Here is a 25,976-nt window from a genome sequence, read left to right on the forward strand (position 1 = left end):
GACATGTTACAAGTTTAATAATCACCACCATCTTTAAAAGTGAAAATTGGTAATTAAACAAATATAGTATGGAATAAAATTATATATATAATCACGATCATGGAAAATTACCTCTATTATGTAGGTCCAAAGGATGACAATTACTTTTCTTTCGCGTCTGAAGGTTAGAAAAAAGAAAAAAGTAATAAATAATTATGTAATCAAGTAGTGGAAACAAAAAGAGTTGAATTAACTCCACGAAAGGTAAAATTTCATAGTTTGAATATTCTAAATTTTAAACATTATTTAATTTCTATATATTGATTCATTTATGAACTAAATGCAGTTGAAATTAAGCTACTTTCTCAAGCAGTAAAAGTATTTTGTTCTCAACTGAACAAAAAATATATATGATGGAAATAAAATTTAAGATCTGTTTATTTGTTTTAAACCTTCATGTGTTACTATATTGAAAAAAAGTAAATATTAGTAAAAAAAATTAACAAAATATTTTATTATTGTAATATATTATAAATATAATTTATGATTGCGTATAAAAGGTATGCTGTTATCACTCGAACATGACACTTGTGAGTATATAATCTATTTTCACCTACTTTATAACATTTGTATGTCATATTTATCTTACAGTATGATATTTATTGTTTCGAGTCTTATTAAATTTTTATAAGGTACTACATCGTAAACAACAAAAAGCGCGCTGATGTTTGTATCACATTCGTAGGTTAACATTTTGAATGTAATTTTTTGTTATAAAACATTTCTAATAAAACGTTTATATGAAATTTAACACAGATAAAATGCAATCTTTCTGACAAATAAAGAAATTCATGGCTGTTTTTAAGATTTTGCAGAAGGTATTACATTATCATCACAACACATATTTGTTTCACAGTCTTTTCCAGTAACTTTAAAGAAATTTAATAAAGAGAGAGGAGAATTTCTCGGCATTTTAGATACTTTTTGTGGTTCTGTCGATCGTGATCTAGTATTTCTCCTAGCAAGCACTGTACAAGAAACAGGGCTAGCCGACTTTTCTGATAATGTTTTTCTGACTTTTCCATATTTTTCTCTTCGTATTCTTGTTAACCAATCGACATTTTCTTTGTACTTTTCTGGAGATAACTGAAGTAAATGCGGCGCTGTGCCATCAATTACAAAATTTGGAAGATTCAACGTAGGTGAAAAATGAATTTCGTTATTCCTGTTTTCTCTACTAGATGAACTTGTACTGGGTTCATCAGATTCGTAGCCTCTGTTCAGTGACGAACTATTATCATTACATGGACTAAACAATCTTCGTGCACCACGATTTTCTAAATGAATACGTTTTGCAACGCGAGCAGATGTGAGGTTTTCTTGTATAGGAGATAAAACTGACTTAAATTTTCCATCAGACCAGGATCCACTCATCATTTGAAAATAATTTCTTTTCATTGAAGTAGTAACATTACACTGATTTCGACTATCTTCTACTTGATTGTAAGCATCTGATGAACTTGGTCCAGGTGTAGCATCTAATGAAAGAAAGAAAATAACATTGATAACAATATAGTAGTTATGATAGTTTAAATATTTTATGATTACATACTAGGCGTGGTATCAGATCCTGGTGTATGTTCTTGAGATATAACCCAACGTCGCGTAATAGTTGGTGTAGTTTCAAGTTTTAGATTTTCCAATGGATTTTTATTAAAGATAGCTTCTGCACGACCACGTATTTCTATTTCTTCATTATCTAGTTTATGTTCATGACCAACTCTCCAAATTCGATGGCACGAATCATCAGAACATGTTACTATCTATTTAATTTTCAAAGGGGTATTAATGTTACATATAATAAATTTTAATATTAAAAATCAACAATGATATCGTTGTTAATACTTTTGTTTCTCGAACACTAGACCAAGCAATGCAAGTAACTTCTTCTGTATGTCCTAAGAGTTGTACAATTGGAGCTCCTGGTTTGTTTGTGTGCCAAATATATGCAAGTTCATCACTGGAACCACTAGCAAGATAACGTCCATCAGGACTTAAACAACTTTTAACATAATAAGTACGATTTTGATGTCCATAAAATTCTGCAACTAATATATGCAAAAGAAATAATAATATTAGTATTATTTTAAAATTTCATATCAATAATGTTTCTTATTATTATTCTTACTTGGTTTAGGATTGTAAGATGATATATTATATGCATATATAATATTATCCATACAACTTGCATATAGTGTAATTGTTGCAGGACATATTAACAATGACGAAAATCCATTCCTTGTACTATGTCCAGTATAATTCATTGTATGTTTAGCTAAAGGATCCTTTTTGTGAACAGTATAGTTTTTACGCAAATCCCAGACTTTTATTAAGCTATGTCAATAATATAATTATTACTTTATTTGTTCATATAATTAGTAATTCATACAAGTGTATATTTAACTTACTAAACTTACCCATCTCCAGCAGAACATGAAATTAAAGTGAAATCATCTTGAAATACCAAACCAGTAATACTTTGTGCTCTGGATGATTGAGTGATTACCCTACGCTGTCGTACATTACTTATATTTCCAACATTATGTGCATTAATAATACAATTATCTGGTTTAGGTCGTTCATAATGATTAGCTCTAATATCCCATATCATGATAGAGCCATCTCTAGCTCCAGTTGCAAATACAGCTAAAACATTTTTTTTAATTAATATTTTGTTTTGTGCAATATGTATGTCAAAGCATATTAAGTATTAAAGAGATACCTTGATCCTGATAACGAAACACTGCAGTCTTAACACTTCTAATATGAGCATGGAAACAATCAATTTGTCTTATTTCAGAACCAGATACATCCCAAAGTCTAGCAGTATGATCTCCAGATGCTGTAACTAGTTTTAATTCTCCTGGCATCCAAGCAACATCAAATATTGCATTACGATGTGCCTGAAAGATATCAATTAAGTATATTTTTCTTATAGACTCTTAATAATATACTTTATGGTAACTTGATTTTATAGGTAAAAGATTAAAGACTCAATACAATATAATAAGCATACCTGTGTTCCTTCCAAAGGTTGATTTGACATACTTTTGATATCTGTATCTTGTAATGCAATCTTTCCATCTTCATTAGCTAAAGCAATTATTTGTTCGTATCCTTTTGTAGTACAAAATCGGCATGCAAAAACTGGTGGTTCTGGATTAAAATCCAGTGCATCTGTATTTGGTGTTATACCTTTATACACATCATCTTTATAACATTTCAAACGATACAAAGCAACATCATAATCGTGTATTGATGCTGAAAAAATGTTTGTTTCTTTAAAATTCACGTTTTATCTTAAAAAATGAATATCATGCACAATCATTAGATTAAATACAACATTATGTTGGGTCACGTATAACCTATCATTTTTATATTCGCAATATATTTCAAAATCTTTTATTATATACGATCATAAAATGCAAATTACCAGATCCTTTTTCTCGTTCTACAATAGAATGCACTAAATTCATTCTGAAACTGCATGAAATTAATATTTATTACACAAAATAGTGTAAATACTTAAATTGTAAGCGGGAAAATCTGTCAGTTTTCCCGCACTTCTATATCAAGATAGTCTAATAGGGACATTCAATTATGGTTGAGCAATGGTAGGTTCACAAGTAAAATTTTTTGAGAATAAGACTGAAATAAAGATCAAAGTCCATGTCATGTTCAACATTTACTGGTACCAGAGAGGAAATGGTAGTACATAAGTAACCAGTAAAAAGGAATAGTAATATATATAAAAAGAAGCGAAATTTTTAAAAACTGCTAAATTTAAAGTAATTTTGAATATGCATTCTCTCGCAAAAAATAGTTTTTTAATGAAGAGAGGATTTCCTAAATATGGTATGTTAAATTACTTTGTGCTATGAATCATTGTAGAACAATAAAAACAATGCAAGTACATGATTCGCAAGTAATGATTCTTAATTATTTAGGTACAAAGTACAAAATCGGAAACTTTAAAATAAAAATGATTTAATAACTTTTTATGAGCACTGATGCTATTTATACAGTGTAATGATTTTTTACTAATATATAGTCAGTCAATAAATTTATTTAAGATTCCTAATTTTATAACACACTTATTATATTTATAGCATAATAAAATAGATACAATTATTTCCAAGTGCAAAATATACTTATTAAATATGTTATGAATGTGTAATTTATTTGTACTTTAGGTTCTGCAGTAAATTATTTAAAAACAAATAAGTTTTATGCAACTAAAAGCAATCATGCTGCTAAAAACATTGTATATATTGATGGTGTAAGAACACCATTTTTGCAATCTGGAACAAGTTATAAAAACTTGATGGCATATGATCTTGCCAGACAATCATTAGTGTAAGTTAACCTATGCTATGTAATTTTTATGCTAATTCAATTATAATAATATATCATATTTTATTACAAGGGCCTTACAAAACAAAATTAAATTTCCTAAAGAAATTGTTGAATACATTGTTTATGGTACAGTAATGCAAGAAATAAGAACTTCAAATATCGCGAGAGAAGCAGCTTTAGCAGCAGGATACAGTGATCGTACTCCTGCACACACTGTAACAATGGCATGCATCAGTAGTAATCAAGCTCTTACAACTGGTATGGGTTTGATTGCATGTGGTGTGTATGAAGTGATCGTTGCAGGTGGAGTGGAATTCATGTCAGATATACCAATTAGACATAGTAGACGTATGAGATCATTGATGTTACAAGCTAATAAGGCAAAATCAATTGGGCAAAAGTTACAACTTCTTACTAGTATTAGACCATCATATTTTGTACCAGATGTATATTACCTTTTATAACAAAATTATACTTTAATTATATCTACTTATATATTATATTTAACTGTACTTATATAATCGTAGTTACCTGCAGTAGCTGAATTTTCTAGTAATGAAACTATGGGACATAGTGGTGATAGATTAGCAGCTGCATTTGGAATTTCAAGGAAAGAACAGGATGAATATGCTTTGCGTTCACATACTTTGGCTGCTAAAGCACAACAACAAGGACACCTCACAGATGTAGTTCCCTATAAAGGTAATATTAAAATAAACGAAATAAATAAAATATGTTAATTGATCTGGGTATCTTTTCTAGTTCCAAATGTAAGTGAGGTAGTAAATAAAGACAATGGTATTCGCGTTTCAACACCTGAACAATTAGAAAAATTAAAACCAGCATTTGTTAAACCATATGGAGGAGTTACTGCTGCTAATGCATCTTTTTTAACTGATGGAGCATCAGCAGCTTTGATAATGACAGAAGAAAAAGCTCTTCAACTTGGTCTTACTCCAAAAGCATATTTAAGAAATTTCACTTATGTTTCCCAGGATCCTATTGATCAATTGCTCTTAGGACCAACCTATGTTATACCACAAGTAATACTTTATTGTCTTTAAATGTGCATTTTTAGAATTTTAACACATAATGTTTCAAATAAATTGTAGATACTCCAAAAAGCAAAATTAAATGTTAAAGATGTTGGAGTGTGGGAAATACATGAAGCTTTTGCGGGACAAATTTTAGCTAATTTAAAAGCATTAGATTCTGATTGGTTTGCACAAAATTACTTAGGAAGATCTTCAAAAGTAGGAGTACCAGATCTTAATCAATGGAACGCATGGGGTGGATCTTTATCAATTGGTCATCCATTTGCAGCAACTGGAGTTCGGTTAGCTACACATACCGCGAACCGACTTATCAAAGAAGATCAACAATTTGGAATAATTGCAGCTTGTGCAGCTGGAGGACAGGTAAAAGACGTATAAAAAATAATTCACAATTATTATTATCTTATATTTATATTAAATAGATTTATTTTAATAACTATATGAATTATAGGGTGTTGGTATGATTATGGAAAGGTACCCTGGTGCTAAGGTTTGAGATGCAAAAAGGGGAAAACGAACGAATATAAATATTCTAAAAGAAATGTGGATATTACTTTAAAGAAAAGAGATTGTGTACAATTATAGTGTATGAATATATATGTGTAAAATATATATATTCTTTATAAGATAAATATATTAAAAAAAAATTTTGTATGTGATTTTTATGAAAAAAATTGTGTATTATTTGACATTTTTTGCGTACAATTTTTTGTTAATATATCTAATTTAATGCAACATGAAAAAGAGAAGGAAGTGATTGTTCTGTTAAATATTGTCTAACTGCATGATCTAAAATAGTTTTTATATCTTGACATCCATATAATACACGAGCTTTTAAAGACTCAAATTGAGACAAATGCAACCTTTGGCCTGCTCCTTGCGCTACTACTATCAAACCATCTTTTGATTTACTATCACTATTTGGTAATGCAACAACAGACAAAGTAACACCAGGAGCACATTCTTCTAGATAATTTGCATCTAGTACTCCTCTCCCTAATGTATTATCTTCATCTTCCGAAGATGGATTATTAATTAATGTTACAGTGCAACCTATAGCATAATTCTACAAAAAAGAAAACAATAATAAATTTAATGGTAAAGGTACTTTTTCCAATGAAAGTTACAGGACATTTGTTTCATTTTATATATTACCTTGATAGGAATTCCAGCATCAATTAAAGCAAGTGTAGCTGCATTTACAGATGTACAATATTCACTTCCATCAACTTGTAATGCTTCTACATAAATATCTATCTGTGAGCGAGGATATATTTCTAAATGTATTATGGCTTCCATTGCATGTTTTAATTGAAGAGATCTTTCTTGCGACTTTCTATCTCCTCTTGGTTTGCGTTTACGTTCTCCAGAAGATAAACTAAATACCGCCATGCTATATTGACAATTCACTATGCCTTTAGTTGTATTTCTTCCTGTAGAACCTCTTGGCTAAATAAACATAACATTAATCGTATATGGTTCAATGTATTAATATAAAAATTATAACGTACGATAAGTTGTTAACCTGATGAGGCCCATATACTGTAACCAAAATTTTAGTGTTACCCTGTTCGATATAAGCACTTCCATCGGCTTGACCAAAAACACCCATTTTTACACGAATCTGCCTTAATTCTAATGCTCGCCTACCATCTGGACGTAGTCCACTTTGATCTTCAATATTTTCTGCTTCGATCATTTTTCTCAAGAATTTTAAAACCGATGTAACCTATAAGCCTATAAGGTAAAACTAGATCGTGGATTTGGACCGGTCTTAAGTGAGTCCCTTGAGTGATTTGACCCAATCGATCTCAACTTTAGCTGAAAGTACAAACTATTGAAGATTTCCTTATAAATTTATAAGAAAGTATTGCATTGATATACTTTTTTGCATAAATTAATTTATTTCAAATGTTTAAATCTAATTTAACTATTTCATTTATTTGAATTTGAAATATCAATACTTTCATAGGATTTATTTAACTAGTAATGTTTATAAACATATAGTGTTTCATAAACATTTAATAACGTTCCGTTATAAAACATTAAATAAAATATGAAGACAGTGAAATGCACATAAAATAAGATATTTTTAACAAATAACAACTACATAATTACGTGTATCATTTTATTTCATCTTTATTTTTAAAAAACAGTTAATACATTTCAATTTGTTTTTTTTTTGCCAGTTTTTTGTACTAGTTCTATCCTAAAATTCCTAATTTTTCTAATAAATCATGTTTATCGTTAAAATAATTTTTATACCACATTATATGATTATACTTTTCTTCAATTGTCATATATGGGTTCTTTGAAAGTCCAACACATACCAATTCCATAAAATGTCGTATTGGACCCTTGGGAGGACACCATGGTATCAACTCACGTTCTAAGAATACATGCTTTGAGAAATGCACATTTTGCTCCTTTTCCATCCCTATATATCATATAAAGAATCATATTTATAAGTTATATATAAAATAACACAGTCTAATTTTTCTACTCATACCTTGTTCATTATCTATAGGAAATTTCCATAGTTTTCCTTCTTTAGACCATTGAATCATTTCTTGAAATGCATTTGTAGGGTATTTAGATGTTAAAAATTGCAATTTCTCCCTTTCCCAAGTGTCCCACATTTTAAGTTTAGGAACATCAGTATTTTCCGGAAAATCATCGAAGATTCTTTCATAATCTATATTATCTCTATAAAAAAAATTTTTAATGGGTTAAGCCATAAATTTTTAGATTTATTTAATAAAATATGCAACCTCTCATTATCATCAATGATACTGGATCCCTTTTGCTGGCTCATTAGTTTTGCAATTACAGATGATTTTCTCAGAGTTTCATATTTTGGCATTTCAATCATTGATGGTTCCTTTTGTGTTTCATATTTTCTTTCAAACTTATCACTAGCATCCCTTACTTCCTTTTGCTGACTTTGTAGCTTATGAATGACAGACGGTTCCATTCGTCTTTCATATTCCTTTTCAAACTTATCATCAATATCCTTTCTCATACTTGACTGGCTTTTAAGCATTTCAATTATTGATGGTTCCTTTTGTCTTTCATATTTTCTTTCAAACTTATCACTAACATCCCTTACTTCCTTTTGCTGACTTTGTAGCTTATGAATGACAGACGGTTCCATTCGTCTTTCATATTCCTTTTCAAACTTATCATCAATATCCTTTCTCATACTTGACTGGCTTTTAAGCATTTCAATTATTGATGGTTCCTTTTGTCTTTCATATTTTCTTTCAAACTTATCACTAACATCCCTTACTTCCTTTTGCTGACTTTTTAGGTTATGAATTATAGATGGTTCCATTCGTCTTTCATATTTCATTTCAAACTTATCATCAGTATCCTTTCTCATACTTGACTGGCTTTTAAGCATTTCAATTATTGATGGTTTCTTTTGTCTTTCATATTTTCTTTCAAACTTATCATTAACATCCCTTACTTCCTTTTGCTGACTTTGAAGCTTACGAATTGTAGATAATTTTTGTGGTTCTTTAGATTCATTATTAATAGTCCTTGTCTTATCTTTAGCTTCATCTTCTTTACTACAAATAACATCAATATTATATATTTATATAATTTATTAGAATCATTTATTAGAATAAAAATATAATTTAAGCAAAAAAGTTATACTTAAACCTTTTACTGGATGTATTAACTATAGTCTGAATTTTACTGATACTATCTAACAAAACTGAAAGAATTTTTCCTTTATCTTGGTCTGATGTTGTAGTTAAAATTTGGGCTGCTTTGGTTAACTCATGCTCTATGATGAGAAATTTCTTGTCTTATTATGCATCTATCTTAAAATAAATTATAATTTCTTACCTATTTGTCTTCTTTTTCGTGCTGTTTTTGCACTTTGTAAGTAGTCTATACCTCTTAATTTCTTCAGAGAAAAGGAACATGAAATAAAAATTATAAGCATAGACACACATATTAAAAGAAATAAGTTTTATATTAAAGGTAGCGAAATATTTACATCTCTAATTTCATTAGAAATTTCAGCATCCAAATCCGAATCAGAATCAGAAGAAGAAGAATCAGATGATGATGATGACAAATTAGTTCTTATTACATTAAACGTAATATTTAACCTTTGAAATGGCAATATAATTTGAGTTTTAGTACTCCTAGAAGTTAATAATTATGGGATTATGTAATATTATTTATTTGAATTATCATGTAGTTCATATAGAACTGATAGATAGGTTAATAAGGTTATTAAAATTATATAAATGAATACTTACTTCGAAAGAAAGAACGTAGCTAACATTTCGTTACGTTATTATATACATATATTGCTTACATATATATACTATTTTATTCTATTTTGCTATAAAAATTAATTTGCTATTAAATCTATAGCACAAATTAGTCAAATTCTAAATTACCATGTTACGGATTGATCCTAAATAAAGTCATTCCTGATTTTGCGAATAATATGTTTGTTAACAGTAAACTTAACATATATATTTTCTAATAAAATATAACTTTTTGATAAATTGTTTCTAAAATTTCATTTTAAAAAAATGTCAACATTACTCACTTAATATGAGCGTATAAATACATATATATGTACATGGTTACATATAGATATGTACAGTTTATAGAAACATGTTTACTACTTTTAAGTCTAATTTTCAACTTTTCCAACTCAGAAATTTTGTTTAATAAGTTAACACATATCTTACGTGTATTTTTGTATATTTTTGTAGATATTCCGTTTGAAATAAATAATGTAAATAAAATATGTAATGTTTTCAATTTGGTTTTGACTTACCTTAAATGAAAGAAAAATATATGTATTTTTTACATATTGAAATTACGTCTTATATTTCTTGATATAAAATGTATTTGATTTTTATGAAAAAAATGGTTTATTTACAAATTCGTAATTTATGAAGCTAGTTTATTGCATACACATAACAATATAATGTATCTTTTATTTTTCCTTTGAAATTGTGAGACAAAATATGTTATTAAGGTTTATGAAGTTCTATATCTCGTAATGAGATACAATAACTGGAAACTAGGAATTTAAGATACAATTATAATTTATAAATTTACATTTACAAAGCTTATAGTATAATTTTAATATTAAAATAAACTTACAAAATAATGCTATATCAAATCTTAAACGGGTTGTAATAAAACCCAACACCGCCAATCTTGTAACAAAACTTAAAATGTAAAATAAATTGAAATTTCAAAATAATGGAAAAATTTAAAATTTATGCATTATTGTACAGCAAACGAATTATACTCTGACAAGAAGTTTACAAATTATCATTCCTCTTGTCAGTCACAAAATTTAAAAAAATGATTGTTTGGCAAAGCAACTAAAGTAATAATATTACATACGTGCCATTAAAAAACTTAAGTGAGCTGCATGCGTAATTACAAGGCGCGTTCTTTATCATATTAGTTTCTAGTAATTAATTAACTTATGCTTAATACCTAACTTGTTACTGTGATTGGGAAAATAAGTCAATTTAATGAAAGGTACAGCAATAAATTACGTAAGTGAATAAATATATATCAAAATATATGGTCAATATGAAACAGGTCCATTTATACTGCAATAGATAAAATTTCCTTCGTTGGACACATATAACTTTGGCTCTTTTTGCATGCCAGGGTAATAAAAAATATCAAATGTGTAAATGTGATATCAATCAAGACGAAGATAAATGGAGCATTATGTTTGGATCTTCTAAAGCTGATAATGGTAATTCACTTTTCTCTTCTTCAATGCGGGCATCTGAGACTTTTAGGAACTTAATCACCTTTTCAGTAGCAGCAATTCCACAGCTGCTTACTTCATTCTAGAATAAGTTATTCATATATCCAAATTTTCTGATAGTTTTTATAGATGTGTATAAATAAAACAATTAAAAATAATTACCGATGCCGTTAAATTCATGAAATTGAAGAATTTCTGAAGTACAGACACCATAGTAGTAAAATTATTATCTGGAAGTCTACTGCGTACCAACAATTCATAATCCTAAAAGTATATGTATTACATTATTTTCTTCTATAGTATTAGCATTGTAATTTTAAACTTAAAAATTTATTACCTTATTATCCATTATTAAGTAACCAAGTAAAAGCACTACATATGCTCCTATTAAAGTATGTTCCATATGACGTCCCGCTTTTTGTAATACTACAAAAAGAATTTCTAAAATTATATTTTACAAAATTTATAATATCTTAAACAAAAATTATACAAACATTTTGTGACAGTTTCTTCAATGAATTCCTCTTGAGATTTAGTTGTTGTCGATACAGTTTCTGTTTGTTCAGAATCTTTTTTACCATCTAAAATAGCATCGGTTTTTTGTTCTTCGGCACGTGCTAATTCTTCTTGTTTATAAAATAGATCGATTAAACATTCTACTCCACTTTCCTCTGCTGTTTTTTTACAGAAATAAATACAATATATCAGATCCACATCTTCATGAAAACAATATAATTTGTAAAATACCCACCGTCAAAAATATTTTCTATTGATGGGGGAGCTTTAGATTCGATAAGCAGCTGTTTATTATCATCACATTGTTCTACTAAATTTATTAATAAAATCAAAGCTAACATCATCATATCAAAACGTTTCTCTTCAGGAAGTGACTCGGGGACACGCAATAAAAGATACAAACTGCAATCTAAAACACCTGGTTGCAGGCCTAGTGATTTACTCCCAAAAGCTGAAATAATTATAAAACATTGTATTATACATTGGTAAAAGTAAATTATTAATATTTTTTGGAAGATAAAATATAATAAAGTCCTACATTGTCTATTAAATCGATGTGTAAGGTTAATAAGAACCTTAATAATAGCAAACAAGCATTCTCTAATAACAGCACCAGTGGAAGTTTTATCACTTGGGTCTATAGTAGGATAAATAGGAATTTCTTGTCCACAAAGATGATATAAATTTGCTAAAGTGCTGACTAAAATACCATTCTCATATTTCAATAAATATACTTGATTTTCCTCATTCATATGAGTAACCTAAAAGAATTTCAATTAAAAAGGATAAATAAATGTATTGTAAACTGTATTATAAATTTTAAGTATGTATATCATTATATAAAACATAGATCTCACATTTTCTAATACACGTAAACATCTATCAACTTTACGCAATTTGTCTAATAATGGATCTGTCCAACCAGATTTTGTAATATTTTGGGTATTAATATGGCGATGACAATCTCTGATAGTCTTTACAATATGCTCTAAACCTCCCAATTCTCTAAGTTCTTCTTTAAACCATTCACCAGCACGTTTGGATGTAAGACTAAGGAGTGTTTCCATAGCAAGTTGACCAACCTAGAATTAATTTATGATATATTTGTTCATTTACTTTTTATATTTCTTTCCTGGTAATTATGAATAGAAATAATACTTACTGTTATATTATCAAGATTTAAATGTTTTGCATGTCCTTGAGCTTGAATATCAGCACATAACTGACGTACTTTTTCTTTATTTTTTAGAAGTTCTGCCCGACTAAGGCCACAATCATCAAGTGCATCTTTGTGACTGGCATCAGATTCTAACAAACTTAACATTAATTCTAAACAATCACGATCTAAATCCATAGCTAAACGATCTTGACTTAATACAAACATTACTGTTGCTGTACATAAAGCAAGACTCTACAAAACACATAGAGTTTCATTTAAATTTTCACATATATTATTAGACCTGATAAAATTTACATATATTACATTCTATGAAAATAAAACGTTACCTGATCTTTTGTTGCATCATGAAGAGCTTTGAAGAATTTAGCAACAGTGCCATGAGCACGTACATGCATACGAAATGCAGGTGCCATACATTTGCTTGCCAATCTTATAGCTGAAAGGCAGCGAGTAGCATTTGGATTGTTTTCTCTTAAAGTGTCTAATATATATTCAACATCATCATTAAACTCTTGAAATTCTCCACTTTCTTGAATTTGATGAGCTTTTTTCACATTTTTTACTACAGTATAGAACTAAAAAGACAAGTATTGTTCAATATCAAATTTGTAATAAATTAATATATTACATTGCATAAAGTATACAATGTACATACTCCCTTTACTTTCTTGCCACAGCGAACACTAGTTATAGCATCAGATTCATCTTCAAAATCTGCATCAGCTTCAGGGTACTTTACAACTCTTGTTAATTGTGAAGGATCGAATTCTTCTTCATAAGCTACAGGATCTGTACCACTATGAGATCCTGAAGCAGTAGTAGGTGTACTATTTCCAACATTAGAAGTATCTGTGGTACTAGATTCTTTATCACTATCACACCACTTGTGTTTGTACAAAGCTCTTCTTTTATTTCCATTTGTAGTACCTGTTGAGCGACTTTTAAAAATACTACCTTTCTTAGTAGCAGGCTTCTGAATAGTTGTACATGGAGTATTTAATGGTTGTAATTCTGTGACTGTACTAGTTACATGTAATGCTATATCATTTTCTGCATTACCACTCACACCTTCACTGTCATCACTCCCAGAAAACCAATCTTGATCAACTAAGGTTTTTGCTGTAGCTGTGTCATTATCAATAATACGGTTAGTTTGTTCTGTCTCTACTTCAGGATCAGGTTCTGGAGCTGGATCTGGTTCAGCTTCTGGTTCTGTTTCTGTTCCTGAACCTAATGCTGGTTCTGTAGCTGGACCTGATTCTGGTACTGGGTCTGATTCTGATTTTAATTCATGTTGTAAAGTAGGTCCAGAAACTACTTCATTTGTTGGAATATCTATAGAACAGTGTTGGACTTCATCTGGAACAACTTCTGTATTTTCCTCAGTCTCTGAAGTATTCATCATCATTGGTCTTGTTTGCATGGGGTCAGAATCACTTGACAATATATCAATTAATTCTTGAGTTGTAGTTGGCAGTGGTTGATCACGCCCAATTAATGGTTCAATTGCTGGCTTACAAGAGTACGTAGAACCACAGTCAGTCTTAACAATATCATAATGAGATATTAATGTATTGTTGGAATCAGTAACAGATTTCCTAAGGGTTAAAGAAAGACCAGAACTATGTGAATTGGATGTTACTGGTGCTGTAGAGACAATAGAAGATGTTGTTGTTAAATCTAACTGCAGATTTTTTGCTCGACTACGGGTAGTTCTGCGCATTTCTGAATTTTCTAGAGGTATTGATACAGTCGAGATAATGGGTTCTTGAGAACGAACTGCTTTATGATCAGATTTAACATTCACATCCACATTAAAGTTTTTACGTTCCATATCTACTTTTGTGGGACTGATGAGGGGTGTAGAAATTCTATATGTTTCAGGTTCTGGCTGTTGAGTGTTCTGCACATTCCCATAGACTAGTCGTGCTGTACCTTTGCATATTCTCAATACAATAGGAGGTTTCCCTTCTTCTCTAATAGGAGGATCATTATTGATTCCTTCTAAAGTATCTGTCACTTTTTTAGCTGGAGCATTTGATACTTTTGTTAAGGATTGTTTTGGTTGTAGTTGTGGTGGTGGTGGTGGTGGTGGTGGTGGTGGTTGTGGAGAGATTTTTTGAGCACGGGCTCTACCATAATGTGAATCAGGTACTTGTCTATATATTGCCATATCCTGGCGAGATTCTTCTATTGAAGGTGGAACATTTCTACTTTTAAAAAATTTCTTAGGTTTAACAACTGGTGGTGCAACATCTGATTTATTGTCAGGATCAGTTTCAAAGGAAAATGGATCTTTCCCAGAATTTACACGAGCATTCTGATTTCCATAATCAAGCTTTACTCTTTTTGCACCAAAGGTATTGTGAATATCATCTCTCCTTCCTATAAATGAAATAATATTCACATAATTTCCTACAAAATTTATTCTTATTTGTTAAATCATTAATCATATAAATATTGCAACTGATAAATGCACAATGTATAGGTAGATTTATCTTCTGAATAAAATTATATATATAAAAGCAAAGTATGTGAAGTATATAAAATAAAACAAAATCTTACATTAAGTAATTTTTTAACATTCTATGTTGTTAGACACTAAATGTATGTTTAACATTTATTAATTAGATATAAATAAATATGTGTGACAAAGGATATAATTTATATTGACAAGGAAAGTACATACCATTGATATTTGTACTCCTTATAGATGTAAAAGATGTTATACCCCATTTCCCAACAGTGCCAGCTGATTTAGCAGCGGAAGGTCGATTGCTATTTTCCCTAAAAAGCTTATCAAATTGAATACTCCCAGGTGTCACACTACTGACCTTACGGCTGTAAGATTTTGTGTAACTACGGGACGTCATACTGTATTCTTCAGTATTTCAAAAGTGTTCCACATCTCAAAAGACACAAATAATATTTCTCTTCATTTTTTTAATTTAAGCATGTAGGAAATAAGCATTGATTGTTTGCACACTTGCGGAGAAGTGTTATGAGGAAAAAAACCTCAATTCATCGGAATCGTTGTTCGCGTTGATAATTAAAAACTTGAAATAAAAAATCAAGAAGCAATATCTTCGGAACATATGAAAGAAACAAACGCCATGTTTCATTTGCTATTTACCCCGATGCACAAATATATGAAACTGTAACTTCAAATTCGATTTATGTTCGGAAACATTGTTCTTATCTTAGTTATTCTTGATCCTATATTTTTACACTTAGCTTTAATTATTATAATTTTTATATGTCAGCATAAGTCCAACTAGAAATATTAGTCATAACATGATCTTGAGCCATCTGTCGATGTTTTTCGTTTCAAGATTTAGATACATACCATACACAAAAAAAAAACGAGTAATACAATATACAAGATTGTAATACTTGTCGTCCTATCCAGTAGGTAGAGCTAAAATGCTATCTTCTACCTTTTATCTACCTTACCGGTAGAAAATCCTCCAATCAAAATTTATTTTATGTAATAAATGATGAATTGTGCTTTATGTGAATTTCAAACTCAAGAATCTTTAACTTTTAAGGACTCTTAGAAACAAATCAAATTATATATATATTGTATATACGCATGGACATGCATATATGCAGATATGTATTTTGTAGATATGATTTCAATATTTTTCGATCTCACATTTATTTTATTTTGAAATATTTTACTGTATCTTAAGAAAGTATTTATGAATGGAATTAGTATTTTATACAACAATAACTGTTAAAAAAGTAATCAATAATTCTTAATTATGAAATATTATAGTTATCTATTTTTTAACACCGAAACCAAAGTTATTTAATTTTATATATTTTTCAATAAATTAAATATTGCATGGGGACATTTTTTAGGAACGAAAACACTATTACGATACAATTATACAACAGCCAATAAAAACCGTATTGAGGAAACTTACTACATAGAAGTGATAATCTGTCAAATAATGCTTGCAACTGTCAAGTTTTACACATATCTATACATATTTGACAATGTTTGTTGCTTTAAAAATTACATACATATAATTCTGCAAATATATGTACTGTTTTTATGTGTACCAAATGAAATTGAACAGTTTTTGTACCTAAATTGAAAGAATATATACGAAATTTTACTTTCTCTTTTTTAATTTTTAAAAGACATCAAACCAGAAAGTAATCTATGAATTTAGGCGTGTTTAATAGAGTTAATCTTAAGGTAATGGCGTAATACTTTTTTTTTGTATTATTATAATATTTATTACAATAATTTTTCCATTATTATAATATTCTAATTATTATATCTATGTAGGATACCCAAGGAGGAATGTATTCCGAATGGGCTTCTCTAAGTGTTTTGATTCAACAAGGCTCAGAAGAAAGTCAAAGTGTCCTAGAAAAGTTTTCTCCTGGAGCAGGAAAAGAAGTTGCTTTATCTATTGTACGTCAGTTGGCTGCAAATCTTGGCATTACACAAGCAGCTGAGCCTAGTCCATTATGCACAGATAAGGAAGTACAATGGTGTATGGAAGTAATATGTTTTGGACTATCCTTACCTTTGGCTGAGCATGATACTGTTAGAGATTGTGTTAATGTATATTGTGAGTGGTTGTCTGCACTATATTCTACACCGAAGATATGTGTACCTAGACCAATCATAGATGATCCTAATTTCTATGCCAGAAAAATAATCAGCCATTTTCATAATTTATTTGTTCCACGAAAAGGAGAAGGTAAAATAAATCACTGTAATAAAATAAATCACTGTAATAAAATAAATCACCTTTTTCATATTTTCCTTTTGTTTTTTATATGTTTTTATAATACATAATGTGAATTTCTAACTCCAAAAAAGTTTAGTATTAATTAAATATTTAGCATGTTGGATATATTTTTATCTAACAGTTATTATCTTTTCCTTTGTAGTCTGGCCATTTTTATATCAGGATCTAGGTAATTTTGTAACTAAAATAACCACATTACATGAAGGACTAAATATAAAGAAGTTACATTTTAATGATAGTTATAAATACTTAATGATTGTAAAATATTAAATATTATTTACAGGAACAGATACAATTAATAGGCAAGCTGTTTTATGTCATAGAGTACTTAGAACATTGCAACAAATTGCAAGAGGACCTGCCACTTTAGAAAGAGAAACCTGGGAGAGTTTATTATTATTTCTTATTGGTATTAATGATGCACTTTTAGCTCCTCCAGCAACAAGAGAAGATGCTGGAGAGCAGTTATGTGAAAGAGTTCTAGGTGTATTGTTAGAGGTATTATGTTTTTGTAAGAAAAATGTTGTTATTGAATAAGCAGTTTATAACAAGCTAATAATTATATAAAAATACTTTTAGGTATGGTTAGTGGCATGTGAACGCAATTTTCCATCACCACCATTATGGCGCACATTAAGAGAGTCATGTCTTCGTTGGCGACACAGATTAGCATTGGTAGAACAATGGAATCGTGTTTGCCTTGCTCTTACAGCAAGGCTCTTGCAAATTATGTATGGTCCAATGTTCCCAGAATTAAAAATAAGTTAGTTATTTCAATTTATAATTTATTATTATATACATAATTATATTGTTCTTCACATAAGTAATTTATATCGTTATTAGACATGTAAATAATATACTTAGGTGAAGAAGATTCTCAACTTGTGCCACCTACAATGTCAGATGAAGCAGTGGCTCAAGCATGGTATAGATTGTTGCGAACTATAGGTGATCCTGTTGATCTATGCAGACCCGCTGTTATTTCACAGACTCAAGCATTTTTACAGTATGCTATTGCAAGTCCAAATGTAATAGATCCGTGTCAACATCCATGTTTACAGAGCTTGCCACAAATATTTTTAAAAGCCATTAAAGGTATAGCTGGACAAGTGGATGCTTTCCTTGGTAAGTACATGTCTATATAATTGAATTATGTAAAGTTCTGTAATATCCAAATATAACTGATATCACACTTTTTTGGGGATCATATATATGCAAGTTATAAATTGTATATTCTACAAAAAAATTAAGATGATCTGTTTCAACACTTTTCCTATTTACTTTGAAATACCTATAATAGGATATGGAGTTTCCAACTTGCTTTGTTGGTGATGGTTGCACGCAGTCACAAATGTTTTAGGAGTTTCACAGGCATGTTGCTGGGAAGAATGTTGTGTATCTACCATCACATGTGGATCTGCTAGCACTGGAAGTGGAGGTGTAGGATGGGATAAATCAAGTAGTAAGGATATGACACAACCTTCTCCTACACCTCCAACGCAACGCAGACTTGCCAAAAGTTTCAGTGTAACACCTTCTGCAGTGACTAAGGGTATTCAGCACTTATCTTTCGGTGTTTTATATTTATACACATGTCTTCTAAAATTGTATATATTTTTATCAAATATTTCTTTATATTTCTTCTCTCTCTCCTTTCCTATTTTGGAGAAATGTTACATTCTAAAAACAAACTGTTAGAAAAATATATTAAATTATCATTTATATTTTATAATTGTTTCCTATTATAGGAATTCCAAAAGCTTCCTTGATTGGTTTAACAACAAGTCGTGTGTCAAGTACACCACCTATGTTGATATCTAATTCAGGACCATCTTCAGCTTCAAGTACAACATGTAAGATGTAATAAATTATTTTTATTCAATAACAATTTTATTTAGAACATTATAAAATCCTTATATTTATAGCTATGACTTCATTAGTCCAAGACATTAGACCTCCTTTAGCTCCAGGGCGGCCAAAATGTAACAGTATATTACATCTTTTTGGTGAATGGTTATTCGAAGCTGCATTTATAGGTACTGATGGATGGTCACAAAATTTACCACGTAAGCATTATTCGATGCAATGTTCAATTTGATTAAGTAATATAAACATTAATGTTCTCAATAAACAGAACCATCAGGTGCATCAAAACGTCCATCTTCCGTACTTGTTGAGGGTCCTAGTTCTTTGCAAGAAACTGTTAATGATGTTCCACCAGCTCTTTGCATAGATCGTTATGAATCCGGAAGAGCAGAAGCTTTGGGAGCACTATGTCGAATATTTTGTGCTAAAAAGACCGGAGAAGAAATTTTACCTATTTATCTAGCTAGATTTTATCAAGCAATGAATCATGGTCTTAAAGTTGACGAGGTAATAAATTATTCGTTATAATTTTACACATATAACATTTGTAAAAATATATATAATCCGTATTTAAACCTTGTTTACAGTCCCGAGAATGCGGTGAAACGTTAGCAAGTATTCTTTTGAATTCTGCTGATTTATTTCGTCTAGATCTAAATGGTGTACAAGTATTAGTGCCTGCAGTAATATCAGCTTTAGAAACTGTACTTCCAGAAAAAGATTTAAAACTTAAATCTAATGTTGTATCAAAACCGGACTTACGAAGAGCCTCAATACATTTGTTAATATCAACGCTGGCGTTACCTCTACACTTTCAAGTAACTAATATATATAAAATATTTGTTTTATTATAATAATACAATTGTAAATTAAATAATTTCATACAATTTATACAATTTTTATCTTACAGAACCTTACTATCAAGGAACTTCCAACATTTCTAAGTTCGATGGTTACTGACAAAAATCATGTAACGTTTGCACAGTTAAAATCGAGACTTATGAATTTGCTTATAAACGCACTACAAGTTGAAACTGATTCTCAGAATACTCATATGTTGCTAGGTAATATTGCTTCAATATTTAATATACTACAATTTTTTATAATTTATTTTCCTTTTTAGGCGCTCTTCTGTTAAGTGTACAAGACTCTGCAGCAGCAGAAGAAGTTGAGCAAGTCACACAACCTGACGCTCTGGCACATGATTCTGCCGTAAATTTATTATCATCAGGTTTGTTATTTCGTGTATTACTTAAATGGTATTAAGTTGTATCTATACATACTGAAATTCTTAACATTTTTAAAGAATTATTCTAATGTTAAAATTCGAAAGGTAATTCCAAATTACATTATTCCAGTAATAATAACTGGAACTAATATTTCATTATTCGAGATGGCAACTTATTAACATTTATCAGTTGCTTGTAAATTAAAATTGAATTTTGCTTTATATCCAATGCAAGATCATAATGCTTAACATTACTTTCTTGTATTTGCTTTGTACGTGCTTCTGTAAGATGTCATTCATTTTTATTATTATAAGTTATGTTTTGTTATGCATTCATCATTGTACTGTTTCATCATTGCTTAATAGTCACCAGCGATTCTGCCAGTCAAATAAGTATATCCAGTGACCAACGCTCGCTCGGTGACACCTCTGATATTACAACTCTTCAAGAGGAATGTGTTGCATTTGGTAAATACAAGTATTTTTTATATTAGTTTTGTGTTTAATTATCGTGCATATAAGAAATGTTGTGAAATATCATCTATTTTTATTTCGATGTTTTTGTTATACATTGAAGCTTTCTTTGGATAACATTATGCAAAAGCTTGCATTTCAAAAGATTTGTAACATATATTGTACATAGTATTTTGAAAATTAGTTAAATTCGTACGTTTTTTATAATTAAATATATGGATTACTGTTACAGATTCAGCTCATGCTCTTTTTGTAAGAGCTACATATTTAGTTTGTCACAGATTAATATCATCATGGAAGACAGATTTAAATATTTCTCTAGCAGCTCTTGAGATATTATCAGGATTAGCTAGAACACGTATTCGTGAAACAGGTAAATTATAAAATTTATCAAAATATATAATAGTATTTTTTGATTTAGGAAATATGCCAACTCATATAATTTTAAATATTTTATACGCAGCAAGGAAATTAACAGGTTGAATTATATTCTATGATACAGTTTATAGTTTAAAATTTAATTACAAAATACTATATTTTTAATAAACATTGCAGATGCTTTAGAATGTAAACGGGCTGTGAAATGGCTCTGTGACTATATTGCATATCAATGTTGGCGTCCACCACCAGCTCATTCTAAAGATCTTCATTCTTCTATTGTTGCTGCATTTAGTTGTTTAAAAACTTGGCTCACTGCTCATTCACAACTATTACAAGTTATTAATTTATTTATATCTAATTGCAACAGACGTTAGCATTGCAACAAATTTATACTTACAATTAGAATCATTCTTTTAGGATAAGGATTGCTTAACAACAGTTCTGGAAGTAGTCGAACTTGGTGTGTCAGGAACAAAAAGTGTAGGAAAACCTGGTGAACCCATTAAAATGAAAGATGAGAAAGAATTAAAACCAGCATCTATGCGTGTTAGAGACGCTGCTGACGCGCTTCTTACCGTCATTTTAGAACAAGTATATTAGGCAATGTTATGATTGACAAATAATATATTTATGAAAGTATTTTAAATAAATTTATTTGTTTACAGGTTGGTTATTTCCCTAGTGCATGTGGAGCACAATCATTGTCATCTTTACTAGATGAAGTATCACTTCTCCGACATTGTAATAGTTGGACTGGGGGTCGAGTTCCACGTCAAGCAGCAGTTGAAAGATTTCGATATTTTGTTGCAGAAAATGCTACTATATTAGCATTATTAGAAGAACCACTTGGAAATGATCAAGATCCACAACCTACTGTAACTGTATTAATACGTGGTCCATTTGGAAGACATGCTTGGACGATGCAGCTTCGACATTTACCAAGACATAGATCTAGTATAAGAAGTGTAAATACAAATCCAGGTCGACCACTGCCATTAGCTGAAGCTGCTCCACGAACAGATTACAAACCTAAATTTTTTCCTGATAATGTAGATCGAATTCCACATTGTAAAGTGTATGTTAAATTTCATCAACGTATTTTAATTCAATTAAAAATATTAAAAAATGGGATTTTATTGAAACACCCAAATTTTATTTAGGGATGAATCTATTCCAAGTTTAGAAGCAGTTATGAATGATAATGATGTAATCAGAAATGAACATCAAATTTTGACACAATTGTTAGAACGTCAAATGAATATTGAAACAAAATATTGTGATGGAAATGATAAAGTTTCAGAGGAAAAGACAGAAGAATGTGTACCACCTCACATTTGCCACGAATTTCAAACTGCACGTCTGTTTCTAAGTCATTTTGGTTTTTTAAATATCGAACCTAAAGAAAACAATGAATCTAGAAACAGTGGCCTTACTGCTTTAGATCCAACCATTCCAGGATTTTATTTAGACTTAGAAACTTTAGATAACATTAGTCCAAGAACATGTGATACTGTTTACATTTTTTATGTAAAAGCTGGTCAAAAAACTTCTACAGAAATATTATCTAACGTGGTAATTACATTTTTTATTTTAGAATACTTTATCACTGTATATTTACATCTATGTAAAGTAGTTTTATTTTTATAGTTACATGAATCGAATGTATCATCGAATTTCTTAGAATTCTTAAATTCTCTTGGCTGGCCAGTTTCTGTATCAACACATGCCGGTTGGACTGGACATATTTCTACTTCATGGAGAGTAACACCACAATTGAATGTACCACAACCAGCTCATAGTGATCATGGTGGAGCTCTTTATAATGGCGATACTCATGTACTTTATTGGGCAGATGTTAGCTCAGAAATTGCATTTGTTGTACCCACTCAGTTAAACAATATGGTAAATTCGGACTCACTGGAGGAAACAAGTTATGGTAGTGATATCAGTTCTAATCAAGGTACAACTTAAAACGAATGACAATGTATTAAAGAAAATAATATTATATTTTGTGAACGAATTATACAATAATTAATAATTGCAGTTTGGTTTGAAAGAAGCATTAGTGAAAGTACTTCACCTCGAAATAGTGGGACAGGACAGAATACAATGCAAAACTCGCGAACAATGTCACTTGATTTAGAAAAACAACCACCTAGTTTAACAGGATCTAATTCCTGTACCTCTTCTAATGTGGATTTAGTAAAACCAAGAAAAACAGCTAAACAAGTTTTACCTGTACAAACTGACATTAAAATTATGGTTGTTTGGCTAGAGAGTTTAGAGGATTTTGCTCAATTTCCAATTAGTATTATCACTTAAATAAAGATATTTATTTATTTTAATCAAATAAAGGAAATTTTATAATCCCATTTTATGTGCAGGTGATCTTCTTCCTTGTACTTATAGCGGTCTTGAACAATCAAGAGTCATTCAAGTATCAGATGTACAAGTAATTTTTCTCCAAGCTCTCAGTAGTGGATTAATGAGAGTCAGATTGCAAGGTCCAGTTTCTAGAATTAATTTGGCCACTCCACTAATAGATGGAATGGTTGTATCTAGAAGGGTATTGGGAACACTTGTTAGACAAACAGCATTAAATATGGGACGTAGGAAAAGGCTTGACAATGATAGGTATATAAAATTATAATTATAGTTTGGTCATATTAATATGTACAATATTTATAATATTTTACAGTTACCACCCACCACATGTACGTAGACGTTTGAAGATTCAAGAAATGGTACAAAAATATAAGAAAAATTTAACCGAACCAGAGCTACTAACACTTTTATTTAGTAGTACCCAAACTTATCAAATTTAATAAAATTAATATAAATTAAATTCACATCAAATTACATATATAATAAAGATATATTTCTGAATAATAAATATACATTACCATAGAATGATAAATTTAATTTTCCCATACTTTGTAATTTAGAATATAACTGTTTATTACACATGTATAATATTCAATATTTACATCATATTAAATCATGATCATATAATATTCATTATATAATATTATCATATATAATATAAAATATAACATATTCAAAATTAATATAGGAGGATTTTGGTTATATGAATAAAATTTTAGTAATGCCTGATTAACTGAACTTTAACTGAGCTCCTATTATTTGAACTACCACCGAGCCTCAATCTACTTATATGAACATGGAATTGTTTTAACAATAAGGTTGAAACAGTAGGGACTGTAGGGATACGTGTTATATGATATAAATTGGCAACATTATTATGCATTTAAAAGTACATGTTTCATGGAATCTCTTATATAAGCATGATCTATCGACTGAACGAAAAATCATAGCTGTTGGAGAGAAATAGGTGGACTCTTATTATATGAACAACCTAGTTATATGAACTAATTCGTTCCGTGACAGATTCATATAAACAGGGTTCTATTGTACTTATTTATAATATACAAGATGTTTCTTTTATCTCGAAAAATTAAAGTACCTCGTAAGTGATTGGTTCCAACAAACAAATTCTTTTTACAATTATTGTTTGATGCGAAGGGCACGTCATGTGTTGCAAATTATATTTTTACAGGTCGGATGATGTGGGGAGACATTAAGGTCAACTTCATTTTTTTAAATGGGACTATATATTTTTTAATACATTAATCGATTTATCTCGGCATTAGCTATAAAAAGGTATTAACCTATTTATATCGAAAAACTACTAGTTTAGCAAATATTTTAACTTTAATTTCTCAAATTTAACGTATGAAAGACAAGGAAAGCACGAGGCGGTATTTACGTTTTCTTTGTATATTTCATTTGATAATTTAAAGTGAAAATATCTGCTACAGTAAAGAGGAAATGCCAAACTAACATTTTTCAACACAAGTAGGTTAACTCTTTTTTATAGAGAATGCCAAGATGGTTCGATCAATGTATGTATTAAAAGATATATATGGTTCCATTTAAAAAAATGAAGTTGACCTTAATATCCCCCCACTATTGGATCTGCAAAAAGATAGATTGCATCACATAATGTGCCCTTTCATAGTAAATAACATTTGTTTTAAAAAATATTTTTTTTATAAGATTAATGCCTTACGAGATATTTCGATTTTTTGAAATAAAGGAAACGCCCTGTAGATATGTAGCAATTAAAATATTTGAATCATTGAAAATATGTTATGTAACTTGTACAACAATGTTGGCTTTCTAATTATAAGACAAAATATATTTATTAATAATGTCTATAATTGTAAAAAAAATAACTATATAAGACAAATACTGCACAATTACATACTCACATCATTTTTTCTTCCTTTGCTTTTTATATCTATATTAATGTTAC

At 29.6% G+C, this 25,976-nt stretch overlaps 6 protein-coding genes and 1 long non-coding RNA gene across 13 annotated transcripts; 2 read left to right on the top strand and 5 right to left on the bottom strand.

Moving 5' to 3' along the window:
• Window positions 1-463: 463 nt before the first annotated feature.
• On the bottom strand, window positions 464-3,616 carry LOC126867633 (protein lethal(2)denticleless). Its single transcript, XM_050622341.1, has 8 exons — window positions 3,473-3,616; window positions 3,056-3,300; window positions 2,762-2,942; window positions 2,457-2,685; window positions 2,168-2,373; window positions 1,885-2,087; window positions 1,592-1,802; window positions 464-1,517 (listed from the first exon to the last, which is right to left on the bottom strand). Exons 1-8 carry the CDS (start codon window positions 3,513-3,515, stop codon window positions 841-843), a joined length of 1,995 nt encoding a protein of 664 aa, XP_050478298.1. The 5' UTR covers window positions 3,516-3,616; the 3' UTR covers window positions 464-840.
• An 87-nt stretch (window positions 3,617-3,703) lies between these two features.
• On the top strand, window positions 3,704-6,139 carry LOC126867637 (trifunctional enzyme subunit beta, mitochondrial). The gene is made up of 7 exons (XM_050622346.1): window positions 3,704-3,894; window positions 4,233-4,395; window positions 4,466-4,841; window positions 4,923-5,097; window positions 5,158-5,438; window positions 5,508-5,813; window positions 5,902-6,139. The coding sequence occupies exons 1-7, from the start codon at window positions 3,840-3,842 to the stop codon at window positions 5,944-5,946; spliced, it is 1,401 nt and encodes a 466-aa protein (XP_050478303.1). The 5' UTR covers window positions 3,704-3,839; the 3' UTR covers window positions 5,947-6,139.
• On the bottom strand, window positions 5,836-7,290 carry LOC126867639 (exosome complex component RRP41). Its single transcript, XM_050622348.1, has 3 exons — window positions 6,976-7,290; window positions 6,606-6,899; window positions 5,836-6,516 (listed from the first exon to the last, which is right to left on the bottom strand). Exons 1-3 carry the CDS (start codon window positions 7,147-7,149, stop codon window positions 6,172-6,174), a joined length of 813 nt encoding a protein of 270 aa, XP_050478305.1. The 5' UTR covers window positions 7,150-7,290; the 3' UTR covers window positions 5,836-6,171.
• A 274-nt stretch (window positions 7,291-7,564) lies between these two features.
• Window positions 7,565-10,053, bottom strand: LOC126867636 (28S ribosomal protein S31, mitochondrial). The gene is made up of 7 exons (XM_050622345.1): window positions 9,728-10,053; window positions 9,460-9,610; window positions 9,306-9,366; window positions 9,117-9,243; window positions 8,222-9,022; window positions 7,960-8,156; window positions 7,565-7,887 (listed from the first exon to the last, which is right to left on the bottom strand). Exons 1-7 carry the CDS (start codon window positions 9,751-9,753, stop codon window positions 7,655-7,657), a joined length of 1,596 nt encoding a protein of 531 aa, XP_050478302.1. The 5' UTR covers window positions 9,754-10,053; the 3' UTR covers window positions 7,565-7,654.
• A 463-nt stretch (window positions 10,054-10,516) lies between these two features.
• LOC126867632 (protein wings apart-like) lies at window positions 10,517-16,311 on the bottom strand. 2 transcript variants are annotated; one of them, XM_050622340.1, is made up of 11 exons: window positions 15,609-16,311; window positions 13,575-15,304; window positions 13,246-13,494; window positions 12,902-13,150; window positions 12,597-12,821; window positions 12,278-12,500; window positions 11,975-12,190; window positions 11,718-11,894; window positions 11,561-11,649; window positions 11,386-11,487; window positions 10,517-11,305 (listed from the first exon to the last, which is right to left on the bottom strand). In XM_050622340.1, exons 1-11 carry the CDS (start codon window positions 15,790-15,792, stop codon window positions 11,156-11,158), a joined length of 3,594 nt encoding a protein of 1,197 aa, XP_050478297.1. In that variant the 5' UTR covers window positions 15,793-16,311; the 3' UTR covers window positions 10,517-11,155. The 2 variants fall into 2 exon arrangements, with proteins under 2 accessions (XP_050478297.1, XP_050478296.1); XM_050622339.1 differs by having other exon boundaries at window positions 11,718-11,897; window positions 15,609-16,309.
• Window positions 16,312-16,478: 167 nt separating this feature from the next.
• Window positions 16,479-24,537, top strand: LOC126867629 (ral GTPase-activating protein subunit beta). Of its 6 annotated transcripts, XM_050622327.1 has the most exons (25): window positions 16,482-16,663; window positions 16,784-17,126; window positions 17,220-17,640; window positions 17,834-17,860; window positions 17,975-18,189; window positions 18,271-18,454; window positions 18,556-18,816; window positions 19,052-19,243; window positions 19,440-19,544; window positions 19,617-19,757; window positions 19,826-20,064; window positions 20,145-20,375; window positions 20,468-20,621; window positions 20,681-20,788; window positions 21,152-21,253; window positions 21,492-21,632; window positions 21,723-21,737; window positions 21,815-21,975; window positions 22,058-22,231; window positions 22,306-22,715; window positions 22,801-23,212; window positions 23,288-23,600; window positions 23,685-23,948; window positions 24,025-24,274; window positions 24,339-24,537. In XM_050622327.1, exons 2-25 carry the CDS (start codon window positions 17,091-17,093, stop codon window positions 24,463-24,465), a joined length of 4,683 nt encoding a protein of 1,560 aa, XP_050478284.1. In that variant the 5' UTR covers window positions 16,482-16,663; window positions 16,784-17,090; the 3' UTR covers window positions 24,466-24,537. The 6 variants fall into 6 exon arrangements, with proteins under 6 accessions (XP_050478287.1, XP_050478289.1, XP_050478285.1 ...); XM_050622330.1 differs by lacking the exon at window positions 21,152-21,253 and having other exon boundaries at window positions 16,479-16,663; XM_050622328.1 differs by lacking the exon at window positions 21,723-21,737 and having other exon boundaries at window positions 16,480-16,663.
• On the bottom strand, window positions 21,757-22,182 carry LOC126867645 (uncharacterized). Its single transcript, XR_007690366.1, has 2 exons — window positions 22,038-22,182; window positions 21,757-21,966 (listed from the first exon to the last, which is right to left on the bottom strand). It is a non-coding gene; the product is annotated as an uncharacterized LOC126867645 (long non-coding RNA).
• Window positions 24,538-25,976: the final 1,439 nt, after the last annotated feature.

The sequence above is a fragment of the Bombus huntii genome, chromosome 7, assembly GCF_024542735.1.
Source record: "Bombus huntii isolate Logan2020A chromosome 7, iyBomHunt1.1, whole genome shotgun sequence".
Lineage (NCBI taxonomy): Eukaryota > Metazoa > Arthropoda > Insecta > Hymenoptera > Apidae > Bombus > Bombus huntii.